Source organism: Diospyros lotus, chromosome 10 (genome assembly GCF_014633365.1).
Source record: "Diospyros lotus cultivar Yz01 chromosome 10, ASM1463336v1, whole genome shotgun sequence".
Classification (NCBI taxonomy): Eukaryota; Viridiplantae; Streptophyta; class Magnoliopsida; order Ericales; family Ebenaceae; genus Diospyros; species Diospyros lotus.
Genome location: NC_068347.1, coordinates 6,018,834 through 6,039,977, shown reverse-complemented (window position 1 = coordinate 6,039,977; position 21,144 = coordinate 6,018,834). Strand labels below are relative to the sequence as shown.

At 37.0% G+C, this 21,144-nt stretch overlaps 1 protein-coding gene across 1 annotated transcript; it reads right to left on the bottom strand.

The window, feature by feature from the left end:
* Nucleotides 1-3,646: 3,646 nt before the first annotated feature.
* LOC127811059 (QWRF motif-containing protein 3-like) lies at nucleotides 3,647-19,341 on the bottom strand. The gene is made up of 6 exons (XM_052350775.1): nucleotides 18,142-19,341; nucleotides 12,757-12,876; nucleotides 12,526-12,642; nucleotides 12,361-12,450; nucleotides 12,157-12,264; nucleotides 3,647-3,783 (listed from the first exon to the last, which is right to left on the bottom strand). Exons 1-6 carry the CDS (start codon nucleotides 19,339-19,341, stop codon nucleotides 3,706-3,708), a joined length of 1,713 nt encoding a protein of 570 aa, XP_052206735.1. The 3' UTR covers nucleotides 3,647-3,705.
* Nucleotides 19,342-21,144: the final 1,803 nt, after the last annotated feature.

Sequence of the window (21,144 nt, the reverse complement as noted above, 5' to 3'; positions counted from 1 at the left end):
TTTTATAAATGTTGTTTATACGATGCATTGAATTGTGAATTGTGAGTTATTGCATTGTCTTGAGTTTTATGTGTACGTATGGAATGTCAGCCTCGGATGTTGTCTGGATAGTGTAGCCATAATTCTCCAAGGGCGTGACGGAATAATAGGGGTATCTGATGCTGGTGTGCATGTCAAGATAGCCGCCTTGGTTTCCGTGCCAGACCGTTTGGTCAGGGAAGTTGCACTAGGACGACTAGGTGGTCCATACTGTGTTGTTCATGTGGGATGTCAGCCTAGGATGTTGTCTGGATAGTGTAGCCGTAATTCTCCAAGGGCGTGACGGAATAATAGGGGTATCTGATGCTAGGTGTGCATGTCAGGATAGCCGCCTTGATTTCCGTGCCAGGCCATTTGGCCAGGGAAGTTGCACTAGGACGACTAGGTGGTCCATGTGAAATTTTGGAGTTGGGATTGTATGGTGGTTCCTGGATGCTTAAGGTGGGAACGTATTCTGGTGAGATGTGTTGGCAGCCCCATTTAAGCTAGAATCGCGTCGCGTCGTCGTGTCGTCGAGTCGGTGTGGTGGCATAGCTTATAGAGAGATTGCTCTTTCCCCATGGTAGGGTTAAGCGCGTGGGAATTCTCTTGAGTTAGGGCTTACCGGGTGTATTGGTTTATTTCATGTCTTGCATTATTTATGAAAAATGTGTTTTGAACTCTCACTTAGATGATTCATCATCTAATTTGGACTTTGTCCCTGGAATATTCAAACGTTCCAGGTGAAGGCAGCGGTGCAAAAGGGAAAGGAATCGTCGAGGAGTGACAGCGATTAGCGGATAGTTTACATTATGTCTTTTCAGTTATGTTATTTACTTTTGAAAACGTCATGTAAACGTTGGTGCAACTTTATATATAAATAAAGTGGTTTCGGTTATGACCTGTTGAGGTTTCGATCTAGCTTCCGCATTTGTGTTGGTGAACCTGTCTTGGTTTATTAATGGTTCATAGTTGATATACTGAGAAGGTGTAACGGGATCTTCGGGGAATGGTTTTTATGATGGGTTTTTGTTTGAAAAAAAAAATTTTATCCCCAGAATCTTACGTTACGTTAACGCTCCCAGGAATTGGGGTGTTACAAAAGGCACATGGATTGTGCTTCCTTTTAAGGGTAGAGATTAAGTCTTGTAAAGGCAAAGTAATCCAATGGTTGAGATTTAAAGAGAGGAAATGGCATGGATTGTGCTTTCTCCAAGAGAAGAGATTTGTTTATTTGAAATGGAAGGTGGAGATTTAATTCTCCTTAAGCATATGGATTGTGCTTTTAATGAATGGTAGAGATCCATTCTTGAAAATGGAAAATGGTAGTATATAAGGGCAAGTAAGGAAGACTTATCTCCCTTTTTCCATTTGAAAGAATGAAAGAAAGTAAGAGAATGGAAGAAGCCTTCCAAGGAGAAGAAAAGAGAAGAAAATAAAGAAAGGGAAAGAAGATTATCAAGAAGGTAAGTATTCTTTCTTTTGGGTAGTGTAAGATCTTGTTACTTGTCTTGATGGGGGACTTAGTTTCTTTATATTTTGTTTCAAGGAATCTCTTTAGGAGAAGTGTTGGAAGGAAGCTAGTGAGAGTTTGAAGCTTCAAAGAAAAGAATGAGGTAAGGGATGGCCCCATGGGAATGTGGCCTTGCAATGTGTTGTAAGCATGGTTCATAAATGTGTATGTTGCATTTGGCATGTTCTATTGTGTTCATGAGACTTATGGCCATAGGGTAGTTTAGGAATATGGTTGAAATGGTGGGTTGATGCCTCTAACCTTGATGGGTTGTGAGGGCAAAGAGACCTAGCCACACTTGCATGCATTTGGTATCATATAATCTTGTTATGTTCATATTTACTTTATATTGCACCCTTATTGAGCTTAATAGCTCATGAGGTTTTTTCCCTCACATATAGGTTGTCAAGGCATGAGAAAGTAAAGGCAATGGTGGAATGGCAAGTGGAGGCATGAGAATGAAGATCCAAGAGTTATTATGGCTTATGGAAGCCTATGTTGTTGTGTTTGATTTATGAGATGTAATTTGTTTGGTTGGTAATGGCTTGCTAAAGCCTAAGATCATGTCTGTATTTTATAATTTGGGAATGTTTGATTTTATTTTAACTTTAAGATATTGATTTATGGCATGTTGAAGCCTAAGTTGTGGTGAAAGTCTTATTTTTTGTGTGTGTTGTGGGAAGCCCCAAAGAAGTTAAATCAAATGATTTTTGTTGTGAAATAAGGCCTTGGAGATGTGAAAAGTGGATGTTTTTTATGCATGTAAGAGGGCTAAAATTTCTAGAAAATATGGGTTTAAAGGCCCAAGAGAAAAAAAAAAGAAAAAGAAAAAGTTGTAGAGGCAGCAACAGCAGCTGTCGGGGCACGTGCGTGGCCCGCAGGGGGCCACAGCGAGCAGCAGCAGGCGCTGGGGGCGTGCGGGCACGCGGGCGGTGGCGCGCTAGGCTGTGCAGGCGTGCGAGGGCGCCTGGGCTCGCCAGCAAGCCCCGCCAGCCAATTTTTTAAAAAAAATTCTAAAAAATTGAGGCATTTCTAAATTGATTTTGGGCCCTGGAGAAGTTTTCAAAATAAATGGACTTTTCAGGCATTTTGGAGAATAATGCTGATTTTTTTGGGGAAATTAAAAATTATGAGTTTTTCCTCCAAAATTGGTAAAATCAATGGGTTGATTGAAATGGTGAATTTTTATGGAGCTCGGTAAATTCTCGGATGGAAGAAGAATTTAATATAAATAAGAAAATAACAATTGAGTATCTTATTGAGGTTTCTTTTTAGCCAAGTACGGTGTGGTTAAAGCCCAATTCTGCTAGTGAATCCTGAGGTTGAGGGAAGGGAAGGACGAGCCTAGTTCCCACTTAGGGCATTTCGTGTTGAAACATAATCCGCCCTTCACCAAAGGCCGGGCAGGTGTGCAATTCGGGTAATTGTTCACGAGTGGCACCTGTAAGTGGGAACGGGGCGTCACATTCTGTCTAAGATTTATTACTCGATTAAAATGCATGCTACTTAACTGAGATATCACTTGGTTAATTAACATTATTCTATCACTTATTAGAGTAATACAAGTGCATAATCAAGTAATCTCTTACGTATTCTGAACTTACTCAATTGAAAAGATAACTTAGTCGAATAAGTTCCCTATTACTCGACTGTGATATTTCTTTACTCGATTGAAAATGATTACTCGATTATGTTCAATAGTTAGTTGATTAAATTTGTTTGGTTCTTCAAACCTTAACATATCTTAATTAATGTTGTCTCCTAGAGTAAGTTCCTAGAGTAATGTTTATAATTTAAACATACTCTATGTGTTGTTCGATTAACACATGTTTGAACATTTAGGATATCAACTTAAGTTGTTCAGGCATGTGCAAATATACTATAAGTGCAACAAGTCATTTGATTTCACTTGAATGTTATTGACACTTAAGTTTATCCTTAAAAACCAAAGTAACATATTAAAGTTAATTCTATTGAGACCTATGTCCTATTGAAGTATAATCTTATTAATTAATAAATAATAAAGAAGGTTCATTAAAATTATGCATTTAGATTCTCATAATCAAAACATTCTCGAAATCAAATGCAACACCATTCATTCAATGTATAGGTGAGCTATTACAAAGGTATCCCCAAGTATTTTCCCGGCAAAGAGGACAGATCATGAAGCAATATTATCTTGCTGTTCCAGTTGATGTTTGTTGCCATAATTTCAATTGAGTTATACTACACTTTAGACTCCTCTCCTCAATCTACATAACAAAATACAAAATAAATATTAGAAGCTGATGAATATAAGTTGAATCATCCCCAACAATGCCCTTCCAAACAAAAATTAAAATTAAAAAATAAATGAATAAATCATATCCATCAAGAATTATTTACATTATCAGAAGTAATTAATTGATACACAGGATATATAAATTTATGAGAATTCTATTGAGGCTATGCTTAATTGATTGTTCTAATGAATTTTTCTACATCATGTCATTAGGGCATCTGGCTATATATGCTTTCACAAAATGTTTTAAAACTAGAGAAATTCAAGAGAATATGTTTTAAGGAACTAATTCAGATCGACAATGCTTGTCTTGGAATGATCGTTCTTGTACGGTCCTCGATACTCATGTCTTCAATTACAGCAGGGGAAATAAATCACAGATGTGAGGGTTCACCTCACTATACAGAACGAGAATTGAACTCACGACCTACCGTATTGACGCCAGCATATTGGTTATCCAATCACTCAATCTATGCCTTGGAGGCTACGATGCTTGCATTTATTGTTAGTTAACTACAATTAAATATTTTAAAGTACCAAATATGCCCTTATTCCTCCCACCCCCTTATTTTTTCTCTCCCCTTTCTATATGGCTAATTAAAGCATTCTGTCATCTCTCTTTTTCATAGCATCGCCAAACCAAAAAAGAAGCTGCTATATATGCTAGCAAAGGAGGAGGAAATACTTAACCTCAAAGAAGAAAGAGGATGAAGAAAGTAGAGAGAAAATGAGGCGGCAAAGTGGGGAGGTCAAAGCATTCGAATGGTCCGAAAGGATTTCGGCCAGCTTCACCGGCAAGATCAGTTCAGAAAGGGGTGGACATTGTGTGGAATGGGAGAAGCATATCGCAGTTGTAGCCGGTAGTGTCGCGGGGAGATTTTACTGGGTGTGGTGATCGACAGCAGGAAGTTCAGCAAGAGGAGGGAGGATTGGATGGTTTTGTGGATGGGGTAGGAATACAGAGAGGCTGTCGGACTGTTCGGATTAGACAGTCTCACAGCGTAGATTTGGTGGTGATAACGTTTTGGGCAGTTCGGTGCCTGGAAGGACTATGAGTCTGTTGTGAACCCAAGAGAAAACCTTAGGGTTTTTCTTTGTATTTCAAACACTGATGAAAGAAGAACAAAACTGGAAGCACGAAAAATAAACACAGCACAATAAACAGAAACGGAAAACAGAAACCGAGACACGGGAGATTTACCGTGGTTCACCTCAAATCGAGGCTACATCCACGTTGAGCTCGAGAGAGAAGAGCTCACTGCACTATGAGATGAAAGCCCAGATTACACCCACATAAGCCCTCACAAAACCCTTGATACAAACAATGGTTTGAGAAAACAAAAATGCCAAATAATCACTTAATACAGATTAGAGGCAACCCTATCGAACCATATAAAATGAAATCAAGCTATACAAGATTTACAGGGAATGAAGAACAGAGAAACCAAACCAGAACCCCAGCCTCGAAGACGAAGGCTCTTGCCTTTTCTGCTTCTTTCTCTTTTACGATTTCTTTTTGTCAATCTCGTCTCAAAGTTCCTGTATCGGCTCACATCCCAAGGGGTGGGATTAAAAGCAATGACGAAGGGCCCAGATGAACGATCATAAAGTGAGGATGAAGGGCTGGGATTCAGTCGTGCAAGCACGATTGATTATTCCCAACAGAAAATGCCAGACGAGCAGGAGATGATCAGGCAAAGGAAAGGACGAGATCAGGCACAATATCCACTTTACAATAAATTAGGTAATCATGACATATTGTTATTTTTTTTGGCTATAAGATTGGAAGAGTAAAGGTGTATCAAGATTCAAGCAGAAATTTTGAGAATTTTTCTTTTTTCTCTTAAGACTCTTGGATTTAGTGGTTTCAGGTGGACCAACTCGACATCCTACACTTAGAGGATTTTATGATGGGTAACCTAACTATGAAATCAAATGTAATCAACAGGTAGTCTTATGTTTAGTCTTCAATTTTTGTAAACCATATTTTTTGAAAAACATGATACCCATAAAATTAAATTTTATTTCACTGCGTATTATCAAATCAATGTAATCCAATAGATGGGACATCAATCTCAACACATGCACAGGCAAAACCAACTCTTACCTTATCCTCTATAGTTACATCAGCATGAATAGGCCTCTCAAGGGCACTAGCCATTGTAGCAATTCCCTTCTCATTCCAACATTCCAAAGGGATACTAAATATCTTAACCCATAATGGAAAAATCGTATGAGTCTCCAAAGATAAGTCCATACCCAATTCCCATATTTTTAGAATTAAGGGCCGACGCACAAAGTACTAAGGGCCACCATAAAAGACTTTCAACATATTCTTATCACTATCAAAACAAAACAAATAATAACCAAAATTGTTGGAAATTACCTCTATAAGCCCAAAATGATGCCACAGTTGATTTGCGATGGATAGTACCACCGGAAACGGCAAGCGCTTTTTAACAAAATATCCAATCAAAGTGTTATGCCAATGCTTTAATCCCTTTTCAATCACCTCATCGAAAAATTGCACCATAAGAACATCACCTGGAATATTCATAGGAGGATAAAACCCAATTTATTAGGCATTCATTGCCCCTTGGCTCCACCACGTGAGCCCATGAGTTTTTAATTTCCCCACTTCCTTAGAATTAAAAGAATTTGGATGCAGATCTCCAAAGCCCCCATTCCAATCCCTTCACAAATTAGGCCCATAATGATTTCGGCTCACACCTCCATGCCTTTGAGAAGTGTGCATTTAGACCCTACCAAGCCTATTCCTACCTTGGCCACTTAGTGTATAATCTTCGCCCAATCTTGCCTCACCAGCTAGACCTTCAACACGTAGGCCAACCATCATATACAAGCCCTTAAAGTGATCCCCTCCACTAGTAGCACCGAGCCTAATTTCCTTTGAGGCATAAATTAGGCCACCTCCACTATGCCCATCTCTAGTACTAGCCTGACCTGGAAAGCCTTTAACAAAAGACAAACAACCCTGGCCCATCCCATCTTAAAGAAACCCATTCAAAAAAAAAAAAAAAAAATCCCACCATTTAAAATTTGAAAATAAGTGGGTTATCCCATCTCTAAAGCCCATCCATCATGGCTATGACTTGATGGATAAGCATCAATCACGTCAACCTATGAGAGAGGGATCAATGGAAGAAATGGCACCTGAATTTCCTCTATGATCTGTGTCCTTTCAATTCTCGAATCGAGAGGAAGTCGGAGACTCCCCCCATCGTCAACCATGATTCAGACCTACACCAAAGAGCCCATGACTTTCATTAGCCCCTCTACTCCCAAATCTGCCCAACACCGACCGCCCATTGCTGTGGAAGGCTCATTTTGTTGGAGGATCAGTTAGCCATCCCTTATGGAAACACCCTCTAATGCCATATCCACCCAGCTTTTCGATCTAGTTTCTGATGATGGAACAAGCTGACAAACTTCCTCCTTTGTTGCCAAACATTTGGGATCTTCAGAAACTAGGTTGAGAGAAACACATAGCCTCACCCCTAACTTCCTTGGAGATGTCATCGCTCCTCTCTGACGAATCCAACCTTATAGAACTCTCCTCATCACACTTCCCAATGGCCCTCTCCTCTACATCCGTAAACCCAGTAGACAAAGATTGAACCCCTACACATGAGCTTGGACTGTCCCTATCAACATGCCCCATCTCTTCATCACCCAAGCATGATCAAGAGCCAAAAACCATGACCGCATACTAAAGCCAACTGTCTAGTCTTCCTTCATCCCGGAGTCTTCAAACCCTCAAATCTTCGCACTGAAAAACCTCACTACTGACGCCAGCACCTATAGAACCCTTATCTAACACCGAGGCCCAAGAACGATGATGAATGGAATGAATGAGATGCCTTTCTTCAAGAGGGATTTTTGGCATGAGATTATCCAGAACATAGTTAATCCCAAACTCCTTGGTCTCCAGAAGCAAAACCTCTCCCAACTGATGAGAATCTTCCAACTTTGACTGTTGCACATCCACCCTAAGATCCTTACTCGACTTTCCACCACCTTCATCACTAGATCCTTACCGCAACTTGAGACACGGATTATAACGACCCTTTAGTGGGTTCGAGTGATTTATATATTGGAATGAGGTTACATATATTATTAAAGTAATGTTTCGGTGAATTATATGTGATATTTTTAGTTGATGTGCAATGGAAGGGAAAAAGTCAAAGGTTTGACTTAGATGGTAGTGAGACCCGCAATGGCTTAAGGTATGTGTGGAAACGTTGTATGGTGTTGATCTAATGTTTAAGCTATTATTTAAACATATGAAATACTTAATTAAGTGTTTTGGCACCAAGGGTATTTAAGTAATTGTGTGTGGGGATGTGTGTATATATATAAGGGAAAGGGAATTCAAAGGAAAATGAAAGAGGAGAGGGAGGAAGATCGATCGGGAGGATGGAAGCAAGAGGTAGGTTCCTTCTCTTCTATTTTTCTTGCTTGTTAATGATTCAAAAGGGGTTGTGGGAGTTAGTTAACTTCTCTTCTTCCTCTCTTTCTCTTTGTGCTAGTCTTCTTGTTGGGTGTGCAAAGTAAAAGGACTTGGAAGCTTGTTGGCTTAAGAAGGATCATTAAGAGAGGTTTCTAAGGCAAGTTCTAGTTCCCCTTATCTCTCTTGTAAGCTTTAACTTTGATGTTTGAGGATTTAAGCATGAAAATTCTATATTTTCCTAAAGTATGGTTGTGTTGGAGGGTTATGTAGAAACCCTTGTAAATCTCTCTTGTGGTTGGTTTAATCTTATTGGTCTTCTTTGCGCCTCAAATCAGGGTTAGTTTCACCCTACAATCCTAAAAGAAATGATGCTTTTGGGTTAAGGGATGACTTATGTGTGTTTTTTCCCCATTTTTGTTGCATTTGGGTATGTTTAGGGGTTTTTCCTTGTTGTTAGTAGACCATTTTTTCATAATTGGACAATAGTTGGGTGTAAAAGGTTCTGTCCGTTGATCATTACCTTAATCGGTTGACAATTTGGGTGTCAAAGTCACTGTCAGTTGACAGTTTCCTTCTCGTCGGTTGACAGTTTTTTGCGTTTATAGCCTGCGCATACTCTGCTGTTTTGAGTATAATTTTTTATAGAAATATCGGATTTGTGAATTGTTTGAAGCGTTGTAAACTAGACTCAATAGGATTTGTTTTAATATAGGACTTGGGTTATTTTGATAGGTATGAATCCTATATATTCCATGTGAAGTACCACCTTAAAATCTGGCATTTCTGTTTCAATCCGATAGCGCTCCAGTTTTTGGGGCACAACTTCCTGTGGTATTATCCAAATTGGAATCATCTTTTTGTCTCATAAACTAGACTTCTTACTCTCTTTTTTTTTTTGGTATATGTCTTGGATCATTTGATTATGTTTTGAAGTCTTGGTAACCCTATCAATCTTGGCCTAGAATATGGAGTTCTTCCATTTTGAGTGATCTGCCTTGATCTGATTTTTGGGAGATAAATAACTTAGTTTAGTGTATGATTGGAGTATGATGAGATACATTTATAGAATAAATGATAATGTTTCTAGATGTAATTCCTTGAGAGGTTAGAGGGGTTTTCTTGAGCATTATTGATGCATTTTGTATTCACTGGCTAAGTAGGATTGGGTCGTATAATGTTACGAGTTGGGACATAGCACTTGTGGGTATGTACTGGTAATGTGGGAATACTTGTTGGGAGTTGCTCATGAACGTGAGAGTAGGTGTGAAGGTGAAGTATGCACCATGAGTCAAGTTGTAGTTTCAGGAAGAGATATGGAGTGCAATATGAGTCCATGCACATGTGACAACTATGGAAGGGTGTATATATGGGTTGACTTCCCTTCTTGGCTAGAGCACCGCGACGGTGAGGCCACTGCATATTTGGTGTGTGGTATCATTGGCGAGTGTCAGCTTATTGAGAGTGAGTTGGGAGCGAATCAAGAGTGCGTTGCTTTGATAAGGCCATTGCATACTTAGCGTGTGGTATCATAGATGTGTGCCGGTACCATAGAGCTGAGCTGGTTGAGGGCACCACTGTGATAAGGCCACTGCATATTTGGCGTGTGGTATCATAGGTAGGTGCTGGATGGCAGGAGGCTGAGAAGTAGACTGAGGGCGCTGCTATGATGAGGCCACTGCATACTTGGTGTATGGTATCATAGGCAAGTGCTAGTGCCATGGAGTTATAAGCATACTAAGGGCACCATTACAGTGAGGACAATGCACAGTTGGCGTGTGGTACCGTAGATGTGTGCTAGTGCTACAGAATGGATGGGATTTAGGGGCCCATAATGGGGTGTCTTGTGGCATGAATACTATGTTACGGTGAGATAGTGAATGTACTGCTTAGAGCATTCTGTGGGTTCTGGATACTACTATGTGGTGGCAAGGTCACTAGTTTGTACCTAGATTATGGTAGGAGCTGGTTTGGGTGGACTACAATGATTTATGTTATGTCTTTCTTATGGTGCTCCTTGTTCCTATTCTGTCAATAGTACACTATGTTATGATCCTACCATGTATTGCCTGTGTTTGCCTACTAAGTCTTCATTATGCTATACTCATGTTATATTTCGTTGTGTTATACTTGCTGAGCCTTGTGGCTCATTCTTTCTTTTTGCATCATTCCAGGTACAGGTAAAGCGAAGGATGAGAAGAATTCTAGCAAAGCATGATCTATTGAGTTAGATGTGTACAGAGCTCACTCGAACAAAAGGTCTTGGAGACATTGTTGAGTTGTGTCATACTAGTGGTTGTACATTTTATTATTTAGGCTTTTTGTACCTCCTTTGGGATATCCTAATGGAATGTAAATGGATATGTTTGTTTTGTCCTGTGTGAAAAAGAGCGGAATCGTTACTATATGTTGTTATTGGTATGAGTAACTTTAGTTGAGTTACACTTTGATCCCATCTTGTGTGGACTTTTCCTTAAAATTCCTTTGCTAGTGGGACTTTCAGAGGCGGGCCCTCGCAATTTGGTGACAGAGCCTTTTTATTTGATTTCGAGTCATTACACGGATCCACCATTGGAAACTGCTTCACTCGATTGAAGTTACACTTGATATGACTGATCCGACCATAAATCCACCCTTGAAACTTGACTACTCGCTTCTTCTTTGTCACTAATAGGATGCCCAAATCCCACTATCGAGATCTTGAGCATCCATTCTGCTTTGAGATGTCACCCTCACTCCAACCAAGGGGTGCCCAGCTATGCCATTATAATTTTCAAGGTTAATTTTCTTAAAGCTCAACAACAGATGAAGGAATAGGATGATGAGTATAATTTACAACTAGAGATATTGTCTAAGTGAAGTTATAGCCTTATCAACAACATTATGTGGCCCACTAAAGGCATTACAAATTGAGTCCTAGACACTATAAACCTTTTGTATTTTGAAGAAAATTGGTTCAATTGCATACAAGCTAGAGTTGCCCCCAAGTTCCAAAATGCATCTAGTGTTCGTGTCTCTCTTAAAACCAATTATGAGACCATTGTCACAGATTCAAGATTTTCCCTTACCAAAAGACAATCATAGCAATAGGCTAGTCATTCAGTCCCTAATAATTCTTAAGTCTAGAATGGTGATGATTAAAGACAAGGGGAGAAGGCAAATGTTGGTTTAGAGGATTGGATTACCTTAAAATGATATTGCATGGGAGGAGTATTAATAATTTGTGACCCTTTATCCTAACATACAATTTGGGGATAAGTTGAGTTTAAAGGGGTAGGGTTTGATAAGAACTTGGAGAAAGAAAACAACTTAGAAGTAGTGATCACATGCCTAAGGAGAAGTAGTCATGTAAGAAGGGTACCAGCCAATGTCTTGGGGTAGATAGATTAAATCACTAATCATTCACACTAGAAAGAGATAGAGAATTTTCTTGTCAATTAGGGCCCATTTTGTTGTTTGAGTCTCCCTTTTGAGGCGTCTAATAAAAAAGACTCTCAATAAGGGTAGAGCATGAAAGAATTATCAATGAAATTCCTCCTTCCCCTTTGAATTCTTGATTTCAATCTCCTTCCTTATATTCTCCAAAAGGTGATTACTGCCCTATAGTGACCTAGCAACTATATCAAGTTCACATTATTTTAAAAATCATTATCATATATAAAACTAGCAAGAACAAGAAAATAAAAGAGAAAATACATAAAATTAGTGATAGATCTTCCAAGTTTCCATTGTTTTTTAGTTTGAAAATAGCAAGAACGAGAAATTTGGGAAGAAAAGAGAAAAATACGAATAGAATTTAATCAAATCCCAATCAATATCCATTAATAAAGCAATTTTTACTATACTAAATAAAGCAATAATACTCAAGTTAATTACCTCTAATGTTGAAATGATGCTAAAAAGTTCAAAAAGTTCTTCCAAAAGGGCCTTTTCTTCTGTAACTACCTTTGCCAAGTCCGAAAATATTGAAGCAGCCTTTTCAACCTATATGGATACACATAATCATTTTGCAATTACTTTATAAAGAAAAAAGGTACAAGTGACTGAAGCTACTAGTAACACATGGAAATGAAAACATACAGTAGGTGAGAACGTGTACAGCATCGACTTGATGGATGTTGAAAGATCTGAAGCATTTCTGAGTGTGATAGAAGTTGAATGTAGATCCATCTGAAAGTTTAAACTTAGTCAATTTAATGATGCTCATTGATGATTTAATTGGTATGAAAATGATTTGGAACTCACTTTGGCATCTTCCGCAAGAGGTACCCTACAAATGACAGAGTGCAAACAATCTTTAGTCATGGAAATCGCTGAGAGGTGTTGTCTTTCCATGTCCCCCCAAGCTTCCAATAGCTTAATCTACATGACACCCCATAAAGTACCATATGAGTAGCATTGGTGATTTTTACAATCGTATAGAAGATCTATAATTTTATGAACTCATTATCAATTTGTGAGGTTTATATCACTTACTTGGGAAAGGAGAATAAAATTCAACTTCATTTCAAGTTTCTCTTTCTCAAGCTGTAGCTTCTTTCGTATCACAGATTGTTCCAACTTTTTAACACAATTCCAAGCATAAATCAAATTTCTCTGTGAAATGATTTAATTATTAAACCAATGTTGACAAGTAAGAAAAGTTCTAAAAATGATCATGGTCGGCATTAAAGCACAAATATGAGTTTTTTTCTTCTTATTTTCTCATTAGTTTCATGCATTTATTAATATTGTATTTAGAATGGAATCAATTAATTAAAGTTGGCATTCCTTTTCAAATTAATGATTCATAAATTTAGAAAAAACTGCTCATCTTTGTAAAATATGACTCATCTACAATAAAGGATTCTATAACAATTGAAAGGCATAAAATGAGAGGTTAGAATTCTATATTTGTTGAAAGTCTATAAATGGATTATCTCTCCCTTTTATCTATACAAAGGCATCATAACCAATTAAGTTGTTGACACTAATATGTAAATAATCCATATATGTATTTGGAATCCTACAAACATTGTTGATGATTTACCTACATGCACAAGTTATATAAATGCTAGATATTAAATTTGCACAGAATTCCAAAAGACAGAGGAAAGAATCTAGAGTGAAGAAGTTAAGGAAGTGAGGAGAAAGGATTTTGGAAGACAAAAAACAAGAAAATCTCTTGGAATCTTAGAGCAATCTCTAGAAATTTCCAAATAAAGACTACTACAATTTTATATGAAGCTTTTGGATTCTCGAAGTATAATTTATTTTTCTGTAATCAATAATGTCTCTATCTTTTTCCTACAAAAGGGCCTTGTACTCAATCATTCAAACAAAAATGAAGAAATACAAGAAACCTTTTTCCTCTCCAAGTTATTCTCTTCTATAACACCAACATGCACAAGCGATTAAGAGAGTGAATAAGATTGAGAGAAAGGAGTAACAACGTACTCCAATAGGTGGTATTAGAGTTTGGTGCTCAAGGGTGTGAAAAAAAAAAAAAAAGAAAGACGAAACTAGTAGCAACAAAGTAGTTTGCATCTGTCACCATCTATATGTTCCATTGCTTATTGTTGGCATCAGAAAAAAGGAAGAGAAATAGAGGACTTTGTTGGTTTTGAGGATGTAAAGAAGAAGAAGTTGGGCATTGAAAATTTTTGGAGAAAAGAAGGAAAGAAGCTAAATAGTGCAAAAGTGCTCTGATAAAAGTTGTAAAAAAAATTAGAAAATTGTGGAGAAATAAGTAATTAAGAAGAAGAAGTATTATAAAAGGAGATTGCTTGAAAGTCTTCTCACATATTAGTTCATTTGAAAACCAAACAAGTCTCATTCTTGGGGGTTTTAAAAGTCAATTGAAGATTTGGTGTTGAAAAGTAAAAGTCATGAAGAAAAATGGCAACAAGTGGGTTTTAACCTCCAAAACTCACCAAGTAAAATTCTAAAATTTGGTGTATCCAAATGAAGGCACTTTGGGGGCTCACTTGATGCATGGGAGCTTGTCCAAGATGGCTATGACGACCAAGTCAACACCAAAGCCAAAGTCACTTTAAGTCAAGAGGAAAAAAAATGAGCTTAAAAATTCCTAAAAAATGCAATGGGATACTTGTGTCATAGTCCAAATTTGCCTAAGAGATTTTGAAGAAGCGCTCCATGAAAGATTGTCATCTGGTTGATACTCTGATTGAGGGTGATGTCAAACTAACCAAGTGAGGTAAATGAAAGTTGTAAATCCAACTTACTATAAAAGTTTGATTAGGAGCTTGCGCTACTTAACTTGTATTAGGTTAGATACTTTGTTTGGGGTTGGACTAGTAAGCCGATACATGGAGGAACCTAAAAGCTCACATTTAACAGCTACAAAGAGAATCTGCTCTACATTAAAGGAATAGCCCAATATGGATCATATTATTCCCTACAAAACCTAAAACTTATCAAATACAGTGATAGTGACTAAGTTGGCCGGAAGGCCTGATGATCGAAAGAGAACTACTGGATCAAAAGAGAACTACTGGATATACATGTTCTATTTTGGAGGAATTGCTTTTACATGGTCCTTGAAGAAATAGTCTATAGTTGCTTTGTCCACCTGTGAAGCTGAATGCATTGCAACCGCCTCATGTGCATGTCATGCATTTTGGCTACAAAGACTATTAAATGAGTTGGAGTTAGCGTAAGAAAGTCCAACTAAGTTACATGTTGATAACAAATTATCCATTGCTTTAGCCAAAAATCCAGTTTATCATCATATCTTAAAGGATATAGCCATTTTATCCGAGAATAAATCAATGTTAAGGAGATTGAGTTGGTGTGTGTGAACACGATTGATCAAGTTGTGGATACATTCACTAAGCTGCTAAAGATTGAAGCATTTTGGCTTCTTCATGATAAGCTCAAAGTTACAAAAAGTGTAAGTTTAAGAGGGGATAATTTTGTATATTAAACTTGCACAAAATTTTCAAAAGACTGAGACAAGAATCTGGAGTGAAGAAGTTAAAGAATGGAGAAGAACAGATTTAATGGAAGACAAAACGCAAAAAGGTCTCTTAGGTTCTCAAAGTGATCTCTAGAAATATCCAAGTAAAGACTTTTACAATTTTCTAGGAATCTTTTGAATTCTAGATGCAGAATTTAATTTTTTTGTAATCAATAGTGTCTCTCTTTTGCCTATAAAAGGTCTTATACTCAATCATTCAAAAAAAAAAAATGAAGACATACAAGAAACTCATTTTCTTTCCAAGTTATTCTCCTATAACACCATTACGCACAAGTGGTTAAAAGAGTGAGTCAAATTGAGAGAACGAAGTAACAACATACTCTAATAATAAATACATGAATAATTTTTATGACTCTTTAACTCTATTTTATGAATTAAGCTTTCTATATTTGAACAATGTGTCACTAGATATTTAGACTAAATATTGTATGACAAAGGGTTTTCTTGAAGTCTCGAGCACACGTATGCTTGAGAATCTAAAGGGATATCATGCAAGCTTAGGAATATCATGCAAGCTTAGGATATAGCATGTAAAACAACCTACGTACATGCATGTAAGCTATTAGGAAATTTGGTGAATCCATAAGAGTTTAAGAAGACCTGTGAATCCTTTCCATGGACTCTTTCAAGCCTCAAAGTAGGATTTCAGGGTAAAAACTATCGCTTGAAATCAACGACATAGTGAAAAAGAAGCCTCTTGCCTAGAATAAAGGAAAACTACAACAAATTTGCTCTCTTGTTGTAGCCAAAGCCATCCTCCTCACCATATTCCCATATCTGTCACAAAGAGTCTTGATGTTTGGACGTAGACCAATGAACAATATAGAACTTTCTACCAACTCAGTTTATGTTATTTAGCCTTAACCTACCTTGGCTCATTCAATTATGGAACCCAAAGAATGAAAAATGTTGTGAACCTCCAAAATTCGCAATAGGCTTAAATGATGGTCTAAAGGGTAGCAAAACAACTTATTTCCAACTAAAGAAGTGCTAAGAAAAAAGGTTTTCAATTCCAAATGACATATGTTAATTATCTCTATAACTAATACCTAGAAACATCTCTTTATTTTGTTCATCCACTGTGGGACAACCAAAGCTACGTAGTTCAAATTTTTAGGATTTCAATATGATAGTTGGTTGTTGAATATCCAATGTGGGATTTCTATTATACTTTAACAGCCTTAAGTTGAGGAACCAAGATGATCAAACCAATGTTCTAATTAATATTAACAACATGTGCTTTGATAAATTATGGGTAAAAAGAAACATTCTCAAGCTATAGCCATTAAAGTAGAGCATGAAGGACCTTACCAAAGAAATAAGTGTCTTAGCTAGAGCACTAGCATATGTTTGAAGAAAGTTCCGTAACTAACCCCAATAAGCCTATCTAGAGCACAAGGAATGTAACTTGGACTCCCCAACTCGATTGGATAAAAATCAAGTTAGATTTTAGTTTTAAGAATAGGAAAATCTATGCAAGAATCATTACTAGAGATCAATAAAAAGAAGTGATATGGACAAGCACAATACTTAAAAAGAAGGCTCCTTTATCCATATAAAAGAGGTGGAGCTAATTAAGCAGCTAAACAACGTTAGTAAGTTGGATTGAAGTGTTTTTTAGATCAAATTCTCAACTCTTAATGCTAACAACAAGAAAAGAGCACCATTCCTTCCATTGGCAAGTTCACATGCTAGTAAATGATATTTAAAACCTCTTAGTAAACGAAATCAATAGTCTATCAACCATATCTCCCAAGCAACCAATGTTGTAATTCATGAGTTGGATAACAGGCAAGGATAACTTATTTACACCTTAACTACAATTCAACTAGATCTCTTTCTTGGAGAAGTACTAGAAACAAGTTAAGAGATAATGCCAATTGTTGAAGCTAGAAGGAATGAAAGAGTATGGAAAGAAGGTCAATAAGGGATCAAGAGATTGTTACTCTAGTAAAAGGAGAAAATGTAACACCTCTCTTTTTTGAATATGTTATTATGACAAAATAAGGATTTTTTTTTTTTTCAAATTCCCTTATTTCATCAAGGCTCTCAAGGCAAGTGGTTTAAGATTAAACCTAATAATTAAAATACAAACATACTTAGACGAGATATTAAGAAATAGGTTTTCACATCACCATAAATCTCATATCAAAAAATTTCAAAAATAATTATTACAAACCATCTATATTTAAATTGAGCCAAATATTAGATAAGCAAACTTATCTTTTATTCTTGAATTTTCTCCTTCTTATTGAAGGTATTTGGACTACTTAGCATATTAAATAACCAATAAGTGATGAAAGCACTTAGTGACACCCTCAAAATTATTTTTTATATGTATACGTACTCATAATCTACTTATCAATGCCTCATGAACAAGGAGCTACAAAACATAAATTTATTTTTCAATTGAACTTAACATAATGGTTTAAGGTAACTAATACTATTTACCCATTGATAATAAAATATGCCCTTCCCAAGTCATCGAGTCATAAGGAAATGATACGGTCATGTATGCATGTTCAATGATATTAAATCAGGACTTTATGCATTTAATACAAAATTTTAAGCACATGTTTTAAGATTCCAACAATTTGGGGCTAATATGCAATTTTATAAAGTTAAATATGCATAAAATGTCAAATAAGTGGTGGAATTTGCAATAAATAACTTTCAGGGTCTTAGTAAAATTTAAACAAAATTTGAGAGCATAAGTGAAAATTTTCAAATCTGTCTAGGTAAAAATATAATAAAACAGAAGTTTTGTGGAGAAAGAGTCACCTGAAAAAGTCCATGATTTTCCAAAAATTACGCACGCCTCCCCTTGAAGATTTATATATAAAATTGATAAATTTTGAAGTTCGGGAAGGGGTGAGACAAACCTCGGCCTGATCAGCAGTTCTGGCATTCACATAATCAGCTCTAGCATTGGCGTATCTCCATTGCACCCATCTACTGTGCAGTACTCGGAGTTGATGAACGCTCTCCGCCATGCCCGCCGGCCCTAGAGGTGAAGAACAGCTGGTCGGAGAAGATTTCTTACTTCTAAACAGATCCAGCCCCTTGCTAAGGAAATTCCCAACGCCACCGCCGCCGCCTCCTTTAGGCCTTGAAGGACTTGTCGGGGGCTTCATGCTCAAGAACGACACTGGCTTCATGCCCTTGTTCTCCACAGTCATCGGCGGCGACGCTGACCGTCCTGGCGACAACGCCCACTTGGACGTCGTGATCGAATTACTCCTATTGATTGCATTCTTTAATGTAAACTTCTTAGGAGATGAATCCTGCATGTACCTGGAAGAAACTTGTATGCCACCGCCGGACTTTCTGGAACTTACTGTCGGGGCCATGTAAGAGGCCGTTGAAAGCTTTCCGATATCCGGAGACCCAAAACTGTTGCCGGAGCATACGTCACTGCACTCAGATTCCAGATCTTCAGATCCTCGTCCGAAGGATCTCTGGCGAAGCGCATTCTCGTCGACGGAAAATCTTCCAGCGACGATATCGTCGGCCGAAGCGGGAGACAGATACGAATTAGATGCGCCCGACGACGAGGAAGAGGAGGAAGATGCTGATTTTCGCCCGGCAGCCGGAAAACGCAGCTTTCCGGTGTACCTCATAGACCCTCCGAACAACGGCCTGTGATTTTCTTTGGTGCTTCTCCTGGATTCATGGCGATGATCATCAACCTTCTCGAACCTGCTGAACTCGGTACAACTTCTTTGCCTACTGAGAGACGTGCTCATCAAGCAACTCTCAGAATTGTTGAATTCGCTGCAAACCTTGTCCTTTACGATCAGGTCATTGAACCTCTCGTTTCCAAGATGATCAGCGAGAGTGCCCAGCTGCTGCTTCTGCTGCTGCTTCTTCTTGTTTGAAGAACTTGTCGATGGCCAAAGTCGGCGCATTGAGCCGCCGCCGCCACTCTCATTAGAATGAATAGATCTGGGTTTTTGCTTGAGAGGAGAGCTTTGATCGGCAGGTGGTGAAAGAAACCTGGAGGTCACTTGCCGGGACTTTGGCCGGAGGGGCTTGACTACGGGGGATAATTGATCGGAATGTGGAGTAGTTCCGGCGTCCATGGCTTTTCGGTGAAGCTGAAAATGAAGTTTGGTTGAGACTATGTGATTAAAGAGAAGAAGAGATTGCTAGCAGTGCAAAATTACAGAAATGGGCATGCAGGCCGGTTGAATGTTCTCAAAGGTGAAGCGCAAGGTGGGGGTATTTTGGGACATTGCTGAAGAAGAAAGAGGGTTTTGGAATTTGGGTTAAGTTAATTTGTTATGCTTTTGCTGGCCTGGCCGGCATTTTTGTGTTTTTGAACCTGGATTGGATTGGATTGGGCAGTGATGCTTTTTTTGACACGTGGCCGCTATGTGCTGCTGGAAATTTTGACCCAATATATATATATATATATATATAAAATATTATTCGAAACAGATAATTTGACACTTTGTCTTACACTCGAGTTAAGCTCATTGGTGATACGGAGTCATATTAACATTAATCCTGGAGTCTCTTGTTGTTTGTTCGTGTGTTCAATTTCAATAAATAAGTTAAATTATAGATAGGGATTTTGCCATATTGTTTAATATAAAAAATCAAACTCACAATCTATTAATACGAATCTTAACTTATCGTGATCCAAATCGCTTGACCTGCACAAAGCTCATTAATTTTGTATCATAGATATATAAAAACTCATTAAACAATTAAAAAAGCTCAAAACTCAAAATAATTTTTTGAGTTAATAGGCATAAACTTCTCCTACGCGTAGGTTCCACACAAACCTGTAAATTAGATAATTTCTACATTCAAATTTTTTTCTGAAAAAATAAACAATTATTTATAAAAATTCTAATTCTAAAAGAATTTCGAAATATTAGAATAAATATCATCTATAAGAATTTTAATCCTAATATATTCTAAAATATAAGAATTCTAATTTTAACAAAATTATAAAAAGTCAAGATAAACGTTACCTATAATAATCATAATTCTGGATTAATTAAAATTATTTTATATCCCTCTATAAATAAGCAGACACTCATTCTTGAAAAAGTATGTCTCGCATACTGATTTTAATACAAGTTTCATTATTTTCAATATTCGACTTAAACATCAGAGTATTTGCACAGGGATCTCCCTCCGCCCTCTGATTATTTTTTTTTATTTTTTATTTTTTTTACAAATTCAAACAACTTGACAATGACGTTTCCAATCAAAGAAATTCATTATTGTACCTACACAATAACAAATGTAAATAATTCCCGTGCGAGATTACCCAAATGTAAGATGAAGTATTCAAATTTTATGTCCAAATAACATTTCTAATTTATGAATATATATATATATCAAAAATGTTATTTGGATTGAGAATTTTGACACTCCATATGACATTCGAGTAACTTGTACATGAGTTTCTCATAATGTGTTGTCACATTAATATTAACGTGTTGTCCATTTACATTAATATGATAATAAGTACCTATGTACAAGTTACCCAATCCAAGTGTCTAATGAAATGTTAAAAACCTCCGTGCCCAAATAGTATTTATATATTCATACATATATATATATATATACACATAAGAAGTACAATATGTATATTATACAATAGAAAATGTGTATTGTATAATGCAAAGGGTGTATTGTGTAACCCAAATGATGAATTGTACACATTAAGTGTCTACTTAATACAGAGCCAACCCAATAGAGTTGGGGGTCTTAGGCGAAAAGGTTTATTGAGGCCTTTCATAATTAATTTTTTTTATAAAAAAATAAATAATACATTTTTGTACATAAATATTTCATCATTTTATTAAATAAAAAAAATTAAAAATTCAATCAACTACAAAATATAATAATCTCTTAACGATAATAAA

Bases quoted from the DNA above. Each gene is read 5' to 3' on its own strand.
- LOC127811059 (XM_052350775.1), bottom strand. From the start codon at position 19,341: ATGGACGCCGGAACTACTCCACATTCCGATCAATTATCCCCCGTAGTC. The intron at 12,451-12,525 runs GTGAGTTCCAAA...TTAAACTTTCAG, and splicing joins CTCTTGCGGAAGATGCCAAA to ATGGATCTACATTCAACTTC. The intron at 12,265-12,360 runs GTATGTTTTCAT...GTATCCATATAG, and splicing joins TGTACACGTTCTCACCTACT to GTTGAAAAGGCTGCTTCAAT.